Source organism: Eleutherodactylus coqui, chromosome 1 (genome assembly GCF_035609145.1).
Source record: "Eleutherodactylus coqui strain aEleCoq1 chromosome 1, aEleCoq1.hap1, whole genome shotgun sequence".
In the NCBI taxonomy this organism is placed as follows: domain Eukaryota; kingdom Metazoa; phylum Chordata; class Amphibia; order Anura; family Eleutherodactylidae; genus Eleutherodactylus; species Eleutherodactylus coqui.
In genome coordinates, this window is record NC_089837.1 from 500,878,036 (window position 1) to 500,898,110 (window position 20,075).

At 44.4% G+C, this 20,075-nt stretch overlaps 1 protein-coding gene across 1 annotated transcript in view; it reads right to left on the minus strand.

Moving 5' to 3' along the window:
- The window catches only part of TMEM135 (transmembrane protein 135), a 319,952-nt gene that overhangs the window by 139,252 nt on the left and 160,625 nt on the right, over positions 1-20,075 (minus strand). Inside the window, exon 5 of the mRNA XM_066587149.1 lies at positions 15,420-15,485. Coding sequence (XP_066443246.1) covers positions 15,420-15,485 — 66 coding nt within the window. The remainder of the gene's footprint in view (positions 1-15,419; positions 15,486-20,075) is intronic.

Genomic DNA, 20,075 nt, shown 5'->3' on the forward strand with positions numbered 1-20,075 from the left:
AACCCCTTTAATAAGAATTTCCATACAATAAGCAAAAAACACCTAATTTTTCTAAGTACCGTATATACTCGAGTATTAGCCGACCCGAGTATAAGCCGAGACAATAAGTTTCACCACAAAAAACTGGGAAAACGTTTTGACTTCAGTATAAGCCGAGCTATACTCGAGTATATACTAGGTAAAAAAAACCCCTCCATACTCACCTCCCAGCCGGCGTCTGTGTCTGTGCAACAAGCTGCTTGAATCCTCCCTGCTGTCATCCCCAGCCGTCCTCTCTGCTTGGGTCTGTCAGTGCTGTGTAAGTAAGCGCTGTGATTGGATTGAGCGCCAGCCAATCACAACTGGCGCTAGATCCAATCACAGTGCTTACTTACACAGCACTGACGGCAGGGGATTTGAGAGCCCAGCAGGGAGATGACAGTAGGGAGAATTCTAAAGCAGCTGGATTGGCTGTGAATGATCAAACACCGACTGTGATTGGCTGACGCTCGATCCAATCACAGCTCTTACTTACACAGCGCTGACGGCAGGGTATGACAGAGCTGAGCAAAGAGGTCGGTGGGGGATGACAGCGGAGAGAATTCAAGCCGCCTGCCGCACCGCCACCGGAGACACAGACGCCATCTGGGAGGGGAGTGTGGAGGGTTTTTTTTTTCAGCCTTCCCTGACTTGAGTATAAGCCGAGGGGGCTTTTTCAGCACAAAAAATGTGCTGAAAAACTAGGCTTATACTCGAGTATATACGGTATTTCACATAATAGAAACAAACAAGTTAGTTCTTTGTTGAATGAGCCCATGTGAATTTTGGTCAAAAAGTTGTAATTTTTTTTACGTTTCTGCTTTAAGTAATTCCTTCCATTATGAAGCTGAAACTAAACAAATTGACCTTGCCTACTGCACATTTATCTGCAGTGACATTATTGTGATGAGAAAAGCAGGAAAGTTCAAGTTTTTGCAAAGCACAACTCAAACAAAAAGCGAAGGAAACTAGAGATGTGGTGGCAATCCGTGAGAGCAGAACTTTTGAACCCTCGGTAATAAAGCCATCTTTGTCACTGCAACCGGCAGATGGATAGAGTGGAGCATCGGATGTCCCAGACAACTCTCTATTGACTGTTGACGCTCACAGCAAGCTCTTGTGCTATTTGTGTGATTATCTGTACGGTGGGTAACAATCAGTAAAAGAATATCATGGAGGGGGTTACATAAATATTTCTGGATATAAATTACCCTTAGAGTCCTTCAGCAAATGATAGATCACAATTACTTCCATAGTGATGAGCTGCTCAGGACTTCCTTACTACAACCTTCCTGTATTTTTGGATCTTTACTACCTGCCATTGAAGCCATTATATTAATAGTGGGACTTTTGGAGATTGCCTAATTTTAATGGAAAGTACCTTTAAATATGGTGGTGCATGCTCATGCACATTAGGGTTCCCCATAGACAAATGATGACTGTTGTCTGATTAAAGTGGCAGTCTTCATGTTATCATAGATGCCCAAGAACAAGCAAATAGGGTTATCGACCCCAAATATCACACCTGACCTACAGAACTACCAGGGTAGGCATCTTCACTAATTGCTGTTCCCACGGTCCTTCTATTTTCAGTAGGTCTTCTGGCCAGGTTTGAGACTTTAGGCCTCCATACACATTAGTATTTACTCATCCAACCCTACCGATAACTGTGGGGCTGGAGGAGTCTCACATATTTATGGGGAAACCTCAACTTCAAGATTCCCAATCCTGACATCATCTGTGTGGTCTAAAATGGAACAGGGGCAATGGATTTCAACTCGGAGCTTTTTGTTCTCTAGGAGATGAGAGTAATGTGTCTTACCTCCCCAAAAACAGGAACACTTAGCCAAGGCAAACATTCATGTGTATGGGGAAGCCGGGGAAAACACTTTCAGCTGACCGATCGATCATCCAACAGCCATTATGGTATATGGGAACCTTTTCATGATTATTCACTGTCTGACCATATACATTATTAATGGCAGACAAAGCCAATATGTTGGCAATCTCATGTCTACTGGGACAACCAACATTTTGCTTGGATCACTCGTGGAAGAAACTATGAACAGGTAGGTTGCATATGAACAAAGCCCAATACTGAGTTCCTCGAGAGAGAGATGGTGCTAGAGGAGTCTAGACACTGGTCTTCTTCCTGCCTCCATAGAAATAACCTGCATGTTCTGCCACTATCTTATGGCCAACCTTGGTCTAAGGAGCACTCAGGCAGAGGTCAAGAACAATCTTGAGTGAACCAAACTAGTTCCTGTTTCGGGTCAAGCTTTGCTAAAAGTTCAGTTCGGGCTTTCAGCAAAGTTCTACATGGAACAGGGTTCTACTGGTTTGGTTCGCTGGTGTATAACACGATCCAAAAGCCATAAAAGACCTGTATAACACTCTCAGAATGACTCAGACAGTTTTATACATCAGTTTTGGGGGTTTCAGTAAACTTCTGGTTTAGTTCGAACTAATTCGGACAGAACTGAATTCTTTGCATACGTTCGAAGAACCAGCTCAACCGAACTCTTCAAAAGTTGACTCATCATTTATTACGAAATAAGGAAGGTTAAAGGGGAATTTTATTTCATTTCATCTTTTGATGTGTTTTAAGGCCCAAATATACATAAGTGCTTATTTGTCCAAACCCACCGATTTCAGTAGGGATGGATAACCATCTAATGTATATGTAGGCGGCTCAACTCTTCCCTGATAGATGATGTTGGGGGGAAAAAGAAGACAAAAATGTTCAATTTCAATGCCTGATCTTTTTATTGCCCCTGAAGAGATAAGTCAACATCACAGCTGTCCGGCTGTGGCTTACCTCCAAAAACTCATAACTGTTTAACTGAACCGAGTGTTCATGTGTATGGGGGAGCTAGGGAAACACCTGTCAGGCAGCAGTTGAAGGTGTATGGCAGTCCTTCCCAAACTCCATTCCCCATGGCCCTCCCCCCAGTAGGCATATATTCCTATTCCACACCACCTCTACTTGAGCCAACCCAAACAACCAATCACCGTGAATATGCCAACCCAAATAACCAATCACAGTTAATCCAAACAACCAATCAGGTTGCGAATGGTGTGGAGGTGGTGTGGAATTTAGTTATACGCCCCCAGTAGGCCAGGTTTTCCATAGTATTGCACAGATGGCATAATTATTGCCAGTGCCTCAGACATTGACACAGGTATTCTCTCAATGGAATATCCTAAAATCCTAACCCGCTGGGGAGATGTGAGAGCTGGCGTTTGGGAAACACTGGCATATGGTCACTTTTAGAGATGGGTCAGAACAAGATAACTGGAGGTCTATGAGGTCGTTCCCAAAGAGGAGACCCTTATAAAGCCTCTGTACCTTTAATTTCCATATAGATCAATGATGAGTGTCATATAAAAAATTATGTACGGCAATAAATGCAGGTTTTACAAGGAGGCAGATATCTTCTTCCGATGAATTAACTGTTCAGAGCTTGTGACGACAAAAAAAAAATTTATATCAGCCTTCCACAAATATCACAAAAATCCACACTGGCCAAAAATAACATTATATAATTGGTGTGGACCATTTCCCACACTAATATGGGAACAGCCATCTGAATATTTACACACAAGGCACAGTATATTTTAGTGCAATGAGAAAAAAATATTGGAATTTGTGCCGCGTCCAAAAAATCATTACTTTTATATTACATATAACCACAATTTTAATTTGTTTAAGGGAATTGTCAGGTGTTGAAAACCTTATTTTCTAATACCTTATTAGGGAATTATAGTACACTACTGTGCAGAGGGAATACCTTGGATCCTCATCTATTACCAAGAGTGGAGAGAGGCTGCTAAGAAAGTCCCTCTTCTCTCTGGAAGATCCAGCACATCCATGCACTACATAGAGAGCCCACTGATTGCTATGGGGCTTGTGTAATACTCAACTTCACCTCTGGAGGTGCTGCAGGGAAACTGAACATTTGCTTCTGAGTTCCCATACAGTTTATATCTAACGTTTGGGGGTATAAAGGGGTTATACCAAGTTTTAAACATTGCCAATTCATAAGATAGGGGATAAGTGTTTAATTATTTGGGGTCTGACATCTGGGATCACCATGATCATGAGAAGGGGACCAAGTGTCTCCCTGTATGAATGGAGCAGGTATAGCTGAATTCTGTATTAGCCTGTCTCTGGCAGTCCTATGGAGATGAACGGAGCAGTAGTGCACATGCTTGACCACTGCTTCATTCTTATGGGGTGATACAGGACCACCTTTCTTGCGACCATGAGACTCCCAGCAGATGGATCCCCACCAATCAGATACTTATGTCCTAGCCACAGGATAGCAGATAAATTGAAAGGGGTTTGTCTGGTTACTGAGCAACATAATCCCCCTTTAGTGTCCACAGTTCTAAAATAAGAAGAGGAGTCATACTTGGCTATTCCCTGCCATTGCGATTAAGCACTGCAGCCCCGCTGTGGTCCCAGTAGTTGTTCTGACAGATGATGTCACTAGAAGTCAGGTGACCACTGCAGCCAATCAGAGGTTGCAGCATTACCACTCGTTGTCCTGGCATCAGCGCTCACCTCCTGAGTGACATACCATCAGGAGTTTGGGAATGTGACATTGTAGCCTTTGATTGGCTGCAACGGTCATCTGACTTCCAGTTACATCATCTGACACAAAAACCACTGGGACCACAGCGGGGCTTCAGTGCTGGATCGCGGTGGCAGTGATCAGCTAAGTACTGCTCCTTTTCTTATTTTAGAACAGTGGGCACTAAAAGGGATATGTTATCCAGTAACCAGACAACCCCTTTAAAAGTTAGTACAACTCCTTTAAAGGGGTTGTCAAATTTATCAAGTATTTTTTTAAATGTTGGCAAATTGTATTTGTCTCGCTTACGAATAAATCTGGTCCTCAAGAGGTGTAAGATTCCTCCCAATGTCTTCAATATTCAAGTCACGACTCCCTCTGCACAGCCGGCCTTCTATCCCTACTGTGGCAGCCTATGGTGGGGTACGTAACAAACACCTCCTGCCTACTCCATAGGTGCACAATATTTGTGAGTCCCGATGAGCATCTGTGGACTAGGCATGATGATAGGTTGGCAGCTTGTGGAGGGGCATGTGACCATCTTATGGATGGAAGCGCCACCCAGATCGAAAGAAGACTGGTCAGCAGAAGGGTGGGGCTTGAGTAGTGAAGACACCGGGATGCATTCGAGGACAACATATATTTGTGAGACAAACATTTCAAAAATACCTGACAATGCGACCTACCCTGTTAATGGGGTTGTACCAAGATTGCACGTTACCCCCTATCCTATGGATGGGGAATTAACTTGCAATTGGTGGAGGTCCCACTGCTGAAGCCTACGCTGCATTCAGTCTAGTCACTGCAGGGGGTGCAGTAATCCCTCGTTGAGAAAGACATGGGACGCCAGACCTCCGATCTTGAGATTAACGGGACTATTAGCAGGACCCCCAACGATCAGCAAGTTATCCTCTATGTATAGGGGATAACTTGCAATCTTGGTACAATCCCCTTAAGCAGTTTATCATCACGGGACCCTTCTAATAAGAGACGACCCAAGGGGAGAACTTACAAAACTACTCATAAAAAAGTCAAATTCAAAAATCAAGCAACTTTTTTATTGACAAGTGACTAATCCTGTCCTACAGAACAGTACCTCAGAGTGGCGCCGTTTATAAAAATAGACCAGACCATTTTTCTGAATTTTGGCCAACCTCGTAAACTTTAGCGAGGGGCAAATCTGAGCTAACGCGATACGTGCTCTTCAGAGTCTCCAACTTGACATAGATGGAAAGTACCACGGCCAAAACACAGAACATTCCTTCTACCGGTCCCACTTCAAGCTGTATAAATATTTTCTAACTCAATTACGCCTCAATTACATGGCCAGCCGGGGGACGTGTAGTGAGCCGGGAACGCTACAAATTGGGTGCAGAGCCGTGATGAATGAGCAGGAACATTAATATTCATTGGGGAGGCGTCTGCAGAAGTCTCGTTCTGGCCGGATCTCGGGGAGTCGTGTTATTTCAGTGGCGTTGCTCGTGTTTTAGACGCCACATTTCAAGGTCTGCACCCAGAAAGGTCTGCATGCTGATTGCAGGAACTAATAAGCATTTCTGAAATAGTTCACCAACTCCCTATAAACCAACACGCTAGGAGATGGAATCCGGCGACTGCGAGGTCTGACACCAAACACTGAGCAGCAGGTATTAATCTCGCTTTCCTGTGAAAGTTTGAGGGTTCGACTTTCCTTTACAGACATGGAAGCGCCCCCCCACCCTCCTCCCTACATAGCTACAAGTTAATGCATGAGAAAGGCAAGAAGTCCACCCGGGGGCCCACAGTCTAGGAACCGCAGGGTCCTAGAAGCTCGGGCCGGATTACCCGAAACCAAAAGATGATATGTACACAGTGACTCCACCAGCAGAATAGTGAGTGCAGCTCTGGCGTATAATACAGGATGTAACTCAGGATTAGTACAGGATAAGTAATGTATGTACACAGTGACTCCACCAGCAGAATAGTGAGTGCAGCTCTGGAGTATAATACAGGATGTAACTCAGGATCAGTACAGGATAAGTAATGTATGTACACAGTGACTCCACCAGCAGAATAGTGAGTGCAGCTCTGGCGTATAATACAGGATGTAACTCAGGATTAGTACAGGATAAGTAATGTATGTACACAGTGACTCCACCAGCAGGATAGTGAGTGCAGCTCTGGAGTATAATACAGGATGTAACTCAGGATCAGTACAGGATAAGTAATGCATGTATACAGTGACTCCACCAGCAAAATAGTGAGTGCAGCTCTGGAGTATAATACAGGATGTAATTCAGGATCAGTACAGGATAAGTAATGTATGTACACAGTGACTCCACCAGCAGAATAGTGAATGCAGCTCTGGAGTATAATACAGGATGTAACTCAGGAGCAGTACAGGATGAGTAATGTATGTACACAGTGACTCCGCCAGCAGAATAGTGAGTGCAGCTCTGGAGTATAATACAGGATGTAACTCAGGAGCAGTACAGGATAAGTAATGTATGTACACAGTGACTCCACCAGCAGAATAGTGAGTGCAGCTCCGGAGTATAATACAAGATGTAACTCAGGACTAGTACAGGATAAGTAAGGCATCTACACAGTGACTCCACAAGCAGAATAGGGAGTGCAGCTCTGGAGTATAATACAGGATGTAACTCAGGATCAGTACAGGATAAGTAATGTATGTACACAGTGACTCCACCAGCAGAATAGTGAGTGCAGCTCTGGAGTATAATACTGGATGTAACTCAGGATCAGTACAGGATAAGTAATGTATGTACACAGTGACTCCACCAGCAGGATAGTGAGTGCAGCTCTGGAGTATAATACAGGATGTAACTCAGGATCAGTACAGGATAAGTAATGCATGTATACAGTGACTCCACCAGCAAAATAGTGAGTGCAGCTCTGGAGTATAATACAGGATGTAACTCAGGATCAGTACAGGATAAGTAATGTATGTACACAGTGACTCCACCAGCAGAATAGTGAATGCAGCTCTGGAGTATAATACAGGATGTAACTCAGGAGCAGTACAGGATGAGTAATGTATGTACACAGTGACTCCACCAGCAGAATAGTGAGTGCAGCTCTGGAGTATAATACAGGATGTAACTCAGGATCAGTACAGGATAAGTAATGTATGTACACAGTGACTCCACCAGCAGAATAGTGAATGCAGCTCTGGAGTATAATACAGGATGTAACTCAGGAGCAGTACAGGATGAGTAATGTATGTACACAGTGACTCCACCAGCAGGATAGTGAGTGCAGTGTCAATAAGATATGCCGCAGGTTGTTGCTTTTGTGATTCTGCTGCTATGATATAGCCAAACAATGGAACTGATTAGTGCAGATGTGGACAAGGTCTGACATGATAAGGTGAGGTAACTCCTGTTATCTCCGCACAGCATGGCAGCCATTATGCTGTGAATCGCTGTTTGCGAGCTTGGATGAGGTCTCACTAATATCAGGCCAACGTTGCTGGTTCTCAGCACTGGACGTCTAATGGGGACGTGTCTTCAGCAGCATTGGGACTTGAAGCGTCCAGTTGGAATCAACCTCAAATGTGGGAAAGCAATCTATCCCGCCAGTTGCTATGTAGTTGTGTAAATAAGTAAAGGTCTGAGAAAGGAGCCTGGAGACGGGGCAAGATGACAGCCGCTGCCCGAGGAGCTGTCACGTTATTGCATTCAAGGAGGAGAAGATTTTGGCTTCTCAAAGTGTTGCAGAGACAACAATAATAAAGAACCTATTAGCAATGAGGACAAATACACAACCGACCCCTATCCACGGTACGGCACGGAGCTCGGGAGCAGCCTGGACCTGACGACAGATAGTACAGCCTTCCTAACACCATTGGTGTCACTGAGTGATCAACTATCCTGACCTATTTTCATTCTGATTCTACTAAACTCTGGGATCCCTTTGATTCTAATTTGAACCTTTTCTCTGCAGTCTCGGACCCCTTTACTTGTAATTCCAGCCCTTGCACACCGTTTTCCTAAAGTCTTGGACCTTCTACTAAAGATTTGGACCTCTTTGATTCTAATTTGAGAATTTGGACCCTTTTGCAAAAGTCATGGTGCCTTTGATTCTAATTTCAGCCGTGAAGCACTCTTTTGCTGAAGTCTTTGACCCCTTTCATTTTGATTCCAGCTCTTGTACACTATTTTCTTTTACTAAATTCCTGAACTCATGTGATTTTAATTCTTGATATTGGACCTTTTTCCTCAAGTGTCTTCTTCATCTTGATGCCAGCCCTGCATACTGTTTTGCTAAACCATCAGATCCTTTGGACCTCCTACTAAACTCTTGGACCCCTTTGGAACCCATTCCAAGTCTTGGGCCCTTTCACTGTGATTCAAGCTTTTACACAGCTTTTTAGTAAAAGTGTTGGATCCTTTTGACCTTAGATCTTTTTAGGATTTCAATTTCAGATAATTAACCCTTTCTGACCCTTTTTCTAAAGTCATTGGACCTCATTTTTATTTCAGCCCTATGACATCGTTTTGCTAAAGGGTTGGATCCTTTGGACTTTCCACCAGAGTATTGGACCCCTTCTATTTCAATTCCAGATATTGGTCCCTTTTGCTGAAATTTCGGGCCCTTTCATTTTGATTCCAGCCCTTGAAGCATCTTTTTTATGATCTTCTGGACCGCTTTATTCTGTTTCCAACTGCTGCACACTGTTTAGCTAAAGTGTTGGATCTTTTGGATCTTCCACTAAACTCTTGGAGCAGATTAACTCCTATTCCAGATCTTGGGTTCTTTTTCTGAAGTCTTGGGCCCATTCATTTTAATTCCAGCCATTGAAGCACCCTTTTGCTGAAGTCTTGCAACCTTTTCATTTTGATTCCTGCCCTTCAAACACTTTGTTGCTGAAATCTTGAGCCTCTTTCCTTTTTGATTCTGGCCCCACCTGCCATTGCTATAGTGTTGTATTCTTTGCACCTTCCAATAAAATTTTGGACCCTCTGACTTCAATCCCAGAGATCAGACCCTTTTTCAGACGTTTTGGGCCCTTTCATTTTGATTACAGCCCTTGTACACCTTTTTGCTGAAGTCTAAAACCTGTTTAACTATGATTCCCACCCTTGAAGCACCCTTTGCTGAAAACTTGTGGCCCTTTCATTTTTGATTTTGCCTCTGCATACCATTTTGCTAAAGTGTTGGATGGTTCGGACCATCGACTAAACTCTTAGGACACCTTTGATTTTAATTTCATCCAAGTTGTAGATATGCTGTAGCAGCAATAATGATGCAGGAGTTATGCCAAAAAAGTCTTTATTCCTCTGTGCAACGTTTCGATCATTCAATGATCTTTGTCAAGCATACCACATGTGGTATGCTTGACAAAGATCATTGAATGATCGAAACGTTGCACAGAGGAATAAAGACTTTTTTGGCATAACTCCTGCATCATTATTGCTGCTACAGCATATCTACAACTTGGATGACACTTTTGTGGAGTCTATTGATCCAGACTCCTGCTGTAGCTGGCAGCTCTGTATCTGTGGGTCCTACCTTATTGGTTCTGTGGTGAGTGCTGTTCCCGTATTACTTGTTTGATTTTAATTTCAGATATTTGACCCTTTTGCTGAATTTTTGGGCACCTTTCATTTTCATTCTAGCCCTTAAACACACTTTTGCTAAAGTGTTGGATCCTTTGACCAAACTCTTTTCATTCCAATTCCAGATAATGGCCACTTTGGCCAAAGTCTTGGACCTTTTTCATTGCGATTCCAGACCTTGAAGCACCTTTTTTTCTGGTCTTGGACTCCTGTATCCAGTTTCCAGCTGCACACTATTTTGCCAAAGCGTTGAATCCCTTGGACTATCTACTAAAATCTTGGACCTCTGACTCTAGTTCCGGATATGGGGCTGTTTTTCTTAAGTCTCTTGAACCCTTTCATTTTGATTCCAGCACCTTTTTGCTCAAGTCATGGACTCCTTTAGTCCCTGCACACAGTTTTCCTAAAGTGTTGGATCCTTGGACCATCTACTAAACTTTTGGACCTCTCTGATTCCAATTCCAGATATTGGGCGCTTTTTCTGAATTCTTGGGCCCTTTCATTTTTAATTCCAACCATTACACACTTTTTTTTTGCTAAAGTGTCGAAAGCTTTGGACCTTTTAGTAAAAATATGCTCTAAGAGCTGGAATCGAATGAGAAGAGAGCAAGACTTTGCTAAAGTTTTGGGCCTTTTTACGCGGGCCGATAAATTGTTCAGATTCCGGCATCCAGCGAGACACTGAAGGATTATCGTTGGGTGTAAATGCCCCAACTGAATGACAGACGAGAAGTTTTTCTCTTATGGATTGTCGTCAAGGTCATGCATGCAGAAAAACTGAATGAACGACTTCCTCTTTACTGTGAATGAAGGCAGATGAGGGAATGATCCCGACTCGCTGGACCTCCATTCAGCGATGATCGTTCCTGCGTAAAAGCACCGGAGTGATCATCGCAGGGACGACCTGTCGGGCATCTGCATCCCACGTAAAAGGACTCCGAGACCCTTTTCATTCTGGTCTCAGCCCCGGAGCCCCGTTTTACTAAAGTATTGGCCCCCTTCAAGCAAGATTTGACTTAATGCCCACATGCCAATGCAGTTTTTAAACAGATGTCGCTTAACACGTCCAATCCCTGCAAAACTATTTCATGACTATGAAGTGAATAATAACCTCCCAATTACCGCGAGGCCGACTGTACGTTTACTGCTGTAATAACACACTTATTAATACGGTGTTACTTCATATTACATCACCTCTCAGGGGGCTTTTAGTAGGGTTCTAAGCGGGAGTTGTGGCACTACAACTGCTAGCATGACTATGGCGGTCAGGTCATGCTGGGAGTTGTAGTGTGGGAAAACAAACATACATTCGTTTTGCAAGGGCTCCATTGAACATTCTTGGCAACCTGATGAGATGCGGCAGCGCAGGCTGGAGAATATATTCCATAAACTCCGACACACATCTGCACGCAAGTACCTGTGACCTGCAAGCCCGCGCCAATTATTAATAATAGAGCGCTATCCTGAAGGGATTACATCTCGGCTTTCCTGCAGCTAAGTAACCTTTCACTAGAGAACTTTCCTCTTCCAAAAAAAACAGTGCGACCCGAGGCCTCCGAGACGGCCGGCCCTTCTGGTTATTCTCACAGGGAATCCACTCCCCGTCCGAAGGCCAAACTTACCACGAAGAAGACTGGGGGAAAGGCAGAAGCAAAGGAAGAATGGGAAGTAGTCGCATGTGTGACTAGGAATAGTATGTGAACCCCCAGCCTTGACTTATGCTTATAGAATAATTTGCTGTTGCAGTATGAAGTGTTGATCTATTATAGCTATATAATGCACAGCGATGGACATTTCCCGTTGACGTCTGATGTCTACATATAGGAGCTGAAGATTATGCAGAATCAGCACTGCGCCGCTCCTGTAGACATCCCAATATTTGTATCTTAAACCCCGGCGCGCCCAAGAACTCGCAAAAATACACTAAGAAATGCCTCTATTAATGCAATTTTCACTCTGTCATCTCATTCCTCTGTTTTTCTGGTGCTGAAACAGTAGGGAGTGTAGTTTATGGCGCTGGTTCTGTAAAAAGAGGTTCTGCAGCTGTTGTGGTGTAAATGATAGTCCTGTAATTTTAGGAAGAAGTTCTGCAGCATCTAGGGTGGAGGGCAGGGTAATTTTGGCTTTTGCTTCTTTAAAAAGAGTTCTGCAGCAGCTGGCATGAGTGCTGTACTCCGGCCCTGTCTCTTTAATATGAGGTTCTGCAGTAGCTTGGAAGTATATGCTTGAAAAAAAGAGCACCTGGGGAGTTTATCCTGATCCTACAACTTCGAAAGGAGGCTCTGCAGCAGCTGGCATGATTACTCTGGCCCTGTCTCTTTAAGAAGAGGTTCTGCAGCAGCTGGGAGTATAGACTGGCCCCAGTACAGTATCTGAAAAAGAAGTTCTGCAGCACCTTTAAAAGTTTATAATGTTCTGGTACTTGGAAAAGAGGTTCTACAGCAGCTGGTATGATGGGGTTTCTTTAAGAAGAAGGTTCTGCAGCATTTAAGAGTTTGTATTGGCCCTGGTATTTTACAAAGAGGTTCTGCATCAGCTGGGATATGTATGGTGGACCTAGCGGTTTTTAAAGACATTCTGCATCAACCGGCCCTGGCTGTTTGAAAAAGAGGTTCTGCATCAGTGGGACAGCTCCCAAAATCCGTGACTGTCCCACAGGATCCTGGATAAGTTATACTAGAATCGCAAGTAATTCTATATCCACAGGATACCCCTACCGATCTGGAGAACAGGGGTCCTGCGTCGTCCCCCGGTGACGGTAACCAAGACTGTTCTCATCCACTGACAGCAAACTAGTATCTTCCAACTGAGCAGGAGTTGCAACAAAGTATATAAAAAAGTTACAAACTTTTCATGCATGCACTCATCTTTCTTTCTATGAAACAAGAAAGGGTTAAATAAAGCGGGCTATTAAATGCGGCCAGCGAATACCGGAGTGAGCGGAGCGGTGATTTCCGAGTCGTTAGAATTCCTGCAGGGTCACATGCTGTTATTAAAGGCTGTATCATTTCAATAATTAGGTCTCCCATAGAAAGCGGATCTGCAGTGGCATTGTACTTGTGGCGCTAAACACTGTCTCTTTCATGTGAATCCTGCCGTTACCATCAAACAGCCCCGTCTTCACGAAGCTTCGCATAATCCTCCCTTTGTGGTCGCAGAGGAAACTATAGGAGAGGCTTTGCCAACCTGGCTGATATAATTGATTCTTGGCACCGTCCGTCCGCGCTCCGATGTCAGAACCTCAGCCGCGGTAGTGTAATCCGTGTGTAAACAGCGAGATAAGATCATATCACCAGCGGGTGGAACTACTTATGGACCCTCATTAATATTCTGTAGGTTGTATAGGATCAAAGGCGGAACGTTGAAATAAACTGTATCGACAATGCGGCATTACAGAGGCGGCCATTAGACGGGCTTAGGTGGCAGCAAGTACCCCGCTGTCTTATTGTCAGGGCTAATGACGGAGCAGGTGGAGGGGAAATCTACTTTTCATGATCTCCACCGAGTCCGACTTCATTATTCTCATGTAGACGAAAAACTAACCAAACTGTACAGAAATACAGGATGGGTGATGGAGAAGTAGCTGATAATACTGGGAAGAACGAGCAAGTGAGTTGTGTTCTTCAAAGCCTTATGGATGCTGGAAGTGGTCCCCAGTTACCTCTGGACATGTTGCAACAAGTTGGCTGATACTGCCTGCAGCTCTTCAACTGTGATGTTCTCCTTGAGTGTATCCAGGCTATGTGTATTATTGATGTACATCTTGTGTTTTACATTTCCATACAGATAAAAATAGCATGCGGATATGTCCGGGGATCGTGGTAGCCATAACCCCTTGCTCATGGTTTGCTCTTCCGTAGACTATTCAATACCACTGAGTTGCGGGAGATGTGGCATGTTGCCTCATCTTATTGGAAAAGCAGCACATTCTTTCTTCTGGGTTATTTGGCGTAAAACTGGGTATTCAAAGAAAATTGGGCCCACCATTCGCGTTCCTTACACTGCGCACAAAAAGCCGATTATCTGGTCGGGCAGCGATGTTTCATGAGCCAGGTGGACCAGTACTTCGTATTCTGTGGATTCACGTGACCTGATAAATTAAACCCTGATCCATCATAAAGTATGTGTCCATGCCAGGGACTCTCAAGGTGGACCGGTTTGTGAAACTCCCGTAGACAACGGTGATGACTTCCTGGATGATCGGCCCCGATCGTAGCAGGAGGCGGCCACTTCCAGTACGCTTCCCTTACTTCATTCATAGCAGCGGTCCCACAGGGCTTAGAAAGACGCGCAAAGGGGATTTCTGCTTTTCGCATGCTACTCTTCAACTTTGTAATTGGGTTTCATTCTCCATCTCTTAAAGGGGCCACAGCACAAAACTGAAATCCACAGGGGCCCGTTGGCCATACAATCGTGTTGTGCACCCATGCCTTCCAATTCAAGTATTGTACTGTTATTTTAATGTAGGACACCAGTATTGAGATATAGTGCTGGATTAGTATTTCTGACTACACCCTGCTTAGTCAGGACAGTCTGCCAAAAGGAGAGCAGCTTTTTGTTAGAAATGGGTCCTTCTTATAGGATGTCCATACAGTAAATAGTGAAATAGACAACGAGTGAGAAAGTCATTAAATGGTTTGTCCCGCTTCTAGCTGTTTTGCTGTAAGAAGCAGACAGCTCCGTACATTGCACATTGGCCCAGTTTAGTACTGCAGGCTAAGTCTCATTCACTTCAGTAGGACTCAGCCTGCAGTACCAACCCTGCATAATATACGGAGCCGTCTGCTTCTGCAGCAAAACAGCTAGAAGTGGGACAAAGGGGTTGCCTGGGAGCACAAGAGGCATCTAGTCAAGCAAAAATCTCAGAATTCATATGCATGTTAACCCTTTACAATCCAATTTTGGATTCAGGGTTTCTTAGGGGTCTTTCTCTTTCTGTTATTATACAATGGCACCTTCTGCTGGCTAGAGCCAGTACTGCGGTATGGGACATGTTGGAGAGGCCCCCGACAACAGAGCGGCCAGTAATATACAATAAGAATACCCTGCCGGATGTCTTCTGATATCGGAGCTGTACAGCCTTCAATCAGAATGTCTTCAGACGTCAGACAGTGGATTGGAAAGGGTTAATAAGTTCAACCGAGCCTTCAAATTTCACAGAACTAAAAACTTATAATACATTATCTGTGCGACCCGTGGAAGGCTCGTCTTGTGGCCGAATGTCAATAACAGCTAACTTCATCACCGCTAGAAACACACTTACCTCTCCATTCTTAATGGGCTTCAAATACCCTCTGGTTACGCCCATGCGGTACAACGTCTCGGAGGCCTGCATTATTAAAGAAACATGAGAATTACCTAAATGATTGGGCATCATATAATAACCATATACAGAAAGATACAACGTTGCTTAATTTCAAAAGTTTTAAAAATTGTTACAAAAAGTCATGAAAAGCACTGCTGTAATTAAAGGGAATGTCCAGCTCTGATAGCCGGGTGTGGAAGGTGACATTTTAGTTGGATATCCATTGGATGGAACCCTATAAAAAAGTTTCATGTTCCAATGACCAGAAAGCGTAATATATGTGACGGACTAAAAAAAACTCTTCCAAAACTTTTCTCAGCACTAATGAACATTCCAGCGCTGGTCACAAATTCCTCTACATTGTCTCGGGTAAATGGTCTGGGTAAGAGGGTCATTTGGGAATTTACATGGTTATTTGTACCAGTGTGGACAACAATGTGGTGTTAAGACCATTGACCTGTATGTCTTTCCATCAGCCGCCATGTTAAGATGTGATTCTATTACATGGCCTCCCAATATAGAACGCAACCTTTTCATGTAGTTCAGAATTAGTTTCTTTCATCACTTCTTCCCTCCGAACATTTTAAGGATGTTTCAGTCAAAATGAGTACTGTGTCAATACAGCTCGGCTTTCTTTGTGCCTATAGAAACCCACTGGGGTGTATAACCTTCTTTTCACCTTGACTAGCGGACAGATCTCTTAATTCCCTACCCAAAGCACCACAGTTACCGCCAGATGTCAAAGCCATTCATGATATAAAGCAAGTTTCGAGAGCTTGTAAATCCAGCCCTATGTATTTCTCGATGGGACCCCCACTCTACATGTGTGGAGTGTCACTAAGAAGATTAACACTACAAAACTAGCTCGGTAATGGTGGGGAGGGAGAACATGGCTGCGGTGGGCCACCTGGAGCTACTCACTAATTGACAATCTTAAGCTTCCAAACCATTGCTTTTTCGGTATGCAAAACAAAAAGGAGCAGGACCAGGCAGCTGTATTTCCATGTAGCACACCGTGGGGTACAAAGAAAATGATCTGCAGGTCAATGTGGGCCTCTTTGAATGGATCTATACATTATGCAGCTTGCAAGACAGACAGAAAAGTAGCTGCTATAAATACTACATATATCATAAACTATTAAGAAAAAACTCTAAAGAGTTGCTTCTGTCTAAAGAGACAGTAAAGAGATTTCAGATAGCTTGAATGAGGACACTACCATGCAGAGGTGTAATTTGAAGTTCCTGGCCTCAATGTAAATTCTGCATACAGTTCTCACACTAACTACTAGAGTTGTCGTAATAGGCTGACACTTTCAGTTTTTGTTTTTGCAGCTCACTTGTCGGCTTTACTGTATAGACTGAGACAGAATGAGCAGAGTCATTTTATTATCTTTAGAAGCTGATTAAATAGATGAGTGCTATTGTCCCAAAAGTCTGCAAACTTTCTCCACTTCAAATTCATGCTCAGAACCTACAACCTCGCCCTCCACCATGCCCAAACATGTCTACTTCAACCCCTCTCGTCTTCTCACTATCTCACAACCCTAAACAACTCTTTGCCACTTTTCACTCCCTTCTCAGCCCAAAACTGCAGCCCCCGGTGACAACATCCGGCAGGAAATAACCTCAGAATCCCAGACTAGCCCCAACCCTAGTTTCATTAGTACTGCATCTAGCTCCTGCTCACTGTCTGTACTCAGTCCAACGACAGAAGAAGTCTCCAGATTGCTTTCCTCTGCTCACCCCACCACCTGCGCTAGCGACCCTCTTCCCTCACACCTCCTCCGGTCCTTCTCCCTGATGGTTATCTCCCACCTCAGCACTATATTCAACCTCTCTCTGACATCGTTTCCTCTTTCAAACATGCCCTTATATCCCTGCTGCTAAAGAGACTGATTCTGCCAATTACCGACCCATCTCCATTCTCCCCTTCATCTGCAAACTATTAGAACGCCTGGTTTACTCCTGCCTTGTAAGCTACCTATCAGAGAACTCTCTTCTCAACCCCTTACAGTCTGGCTTTCGCCCCCTACACTCGACAGAAACTGCCCTTACAAAAGTGTCAAACGACCTCTTGACAGGCAAATCGAGGGGTGACTACTTCCTACTGAACCTCCTCGATCTCTTTGCAGCATTTGACACTGTTGACCACAAACTCCTCAGTATGCTTCACTCCTTTCGGCCTAAAGGACACTGCCCTCTCCTGGTTCTCCTCCTACCTATCTGTCCGCTTCTTCAGCGTCTTCTTTTCTGGCTCTACCTCCCCTCCTCTTCCCTTTGCTGTTGGGGTCCCCCAGGGCTCGGTCCTCGGACCCCTCCTTTTCTCCATCTACTCAGCCCCTATTGAACAAACCATCAGGAGATTTGGCTTTCAGTACCATCTATATGCGGACGACACCCAGCTATACCTCTTCTTGCAACATCACAGCAACATTTGTCCAGGACGCCACCGACTGTCTGCTGTCTCTAACACTGTGTCCTCTCTCTTCCTAAAACTGAACCTCTCAAAAACTGACCTACTGGGGTTTCCATCCTCTATTAACCGACCTCATCCTGACATCTCCATCTCAGTGTGTGGCACCACCAGAACTCACAGACAGCATGCCCGCTGCCTTGGGGTTATATTTGATTTCAATCTCTCCTTTACCCCCAATTTTCAGTCTCTCACCTGAACATGTCAGCTGCACCTCAAGAACATCGCAAGAATCCACTCTTTTCTCATCATGCTAAAAACGCTCACTGTTGCCCTCATCAACTCTTGGCTCAATCATTGAAACTCGTTGCTGATCGGCCTCCCCTGCACCAGACTCTACCCCCTCCAATCCATCCCGAATGCGGCAGCCAGGCTCATCTTCCTGTCAAGCCGCTACCCGGATGCCTCTGCCCTGTGCCAGTCACTGTACTGGCTGCCCGGTAAATAAGCCCTCCATAGTGCAGCTCCCCCCTATATTGCCTCCCTCATCTCAATCCATCATCCAGCCAGTGCTCACCACTCTGCTAATGAAATCAGACTAAGTGCCCCTTTAATTCGAACCTTTCATTCCCACCTTCAGACTTCTCCAAAGCAGCACTTGTCCTCTGGAACGCACTACCAAAGGCTACTCGAGCAATCCAGGACTAAAAAAATTTCAGGCGTGCTCTAAAAACGCACCTCTTCAGGGAGGCATACCGCATCTCCTAAATCAAACCCCTCTGTGCTCCACCTGAAAACATTCCCCGTCTTACCGACTGCAATCCCTGCTACCCGCAATCAACCAGCACCTGCAGTCATACCGATTCCGCCACTATACGGCCTGACTATTTTCTATGTGTATAGCATCCCTCACTCTGCACCTCGCCATACCGTGCACATCTCCAGCCCTTTACCTTCTGTATCACCCCATTATCTGTAAGCTCGTTGGAGCAGGACCCTCACCCCTACTGTTTCCATCAATTGATTACTTCATGTAACCGTGGTTTTGTTTTTATTCCCCCTGTCTTGTAAGTGCTGTGATATATGTTCGCGCTATATAAATAAAGATTATTACTACTAGATAATATGGCAGGATAGTAATTTAATAAACACAGATAAATGACTTTGCATACAGGCCAATGGTTAGCTTAGCAAACGTTCATATCGGTATTTGCTCCCAACCATTGTCCTGTGTAAATATGTCCACATGCTAGAATACTGGTGCCTTCTCATGTTGCAGAAGGGTCTTTGTGCCCTCTCAGACACCAAGGCCAGGGTGTGACCGCTCCCTTTGCATTTCCTATGACTACACTTATGCTACCATGTATCAATTTAGATTTGGGGCTCCTTCCCACGGACAGATTTCCGCCGCGTAATATGCGACGGAAATCCGCTGCGTTGCCCGCAGCTATTAGGTTCTATTGAGCCTAATAGCTCAATGCTCACGGTGCGGAATTCCGCACCGTGAAATCACTCGACCTCACCCACGGCATGCTCTATTTGAACCGTGGGAAGGAGGAAGCTGAATAGAGAAGTCCCGTACCCAAAACAGTTTGCAACTCTCAAAACATGATGATGATGTGTATTGGTTGTTACAGTCGCTGTATTTGCTGATCTCAGGACTCATACCCAAAGTCTAAAGTCACTAAAACCAAGGGGCAGAAGCACTCATTGAGCACCACTCCAATAGGCTCTTTTCAGGGTCTCCTCAGACCAGCGTGCTGGTGAAATAAAGGGTCTAAGAGTCTGTACACCACAAAGAGGGAAAATGCTTGGCTGAGCATTTTTGCTCCATCCTTCTAGTGATCATTTGGTAGAGTTGTAGAGTACTCTTGGCATTGGTCGAAGGAGAAATCCTTTGGTTTGAAGGGTTTTGAAGACTTCCAGATAAACCAAGTCTCTCCTTACATTCTGAATCAATTCAAGTGTATACAAGCCACAGAAGCAGACATTATGGACCTTGCGTAGGTTGACCCATCCTTGTGCGGCAGTGTGAACCTGAGCAAGATTATCAATTCTCCGTAAGTATTGAAATATTAGCAATCGAAAGAGAAGAAGGCAGTCAAGGAGTGTTTTCATCCTTGGTGTGATCCAAGTCTTGGTAGGTACACAACGGTGAGAATCAGTAGCAAGATTATCTTTCCATTCGGATTTTGGCATTA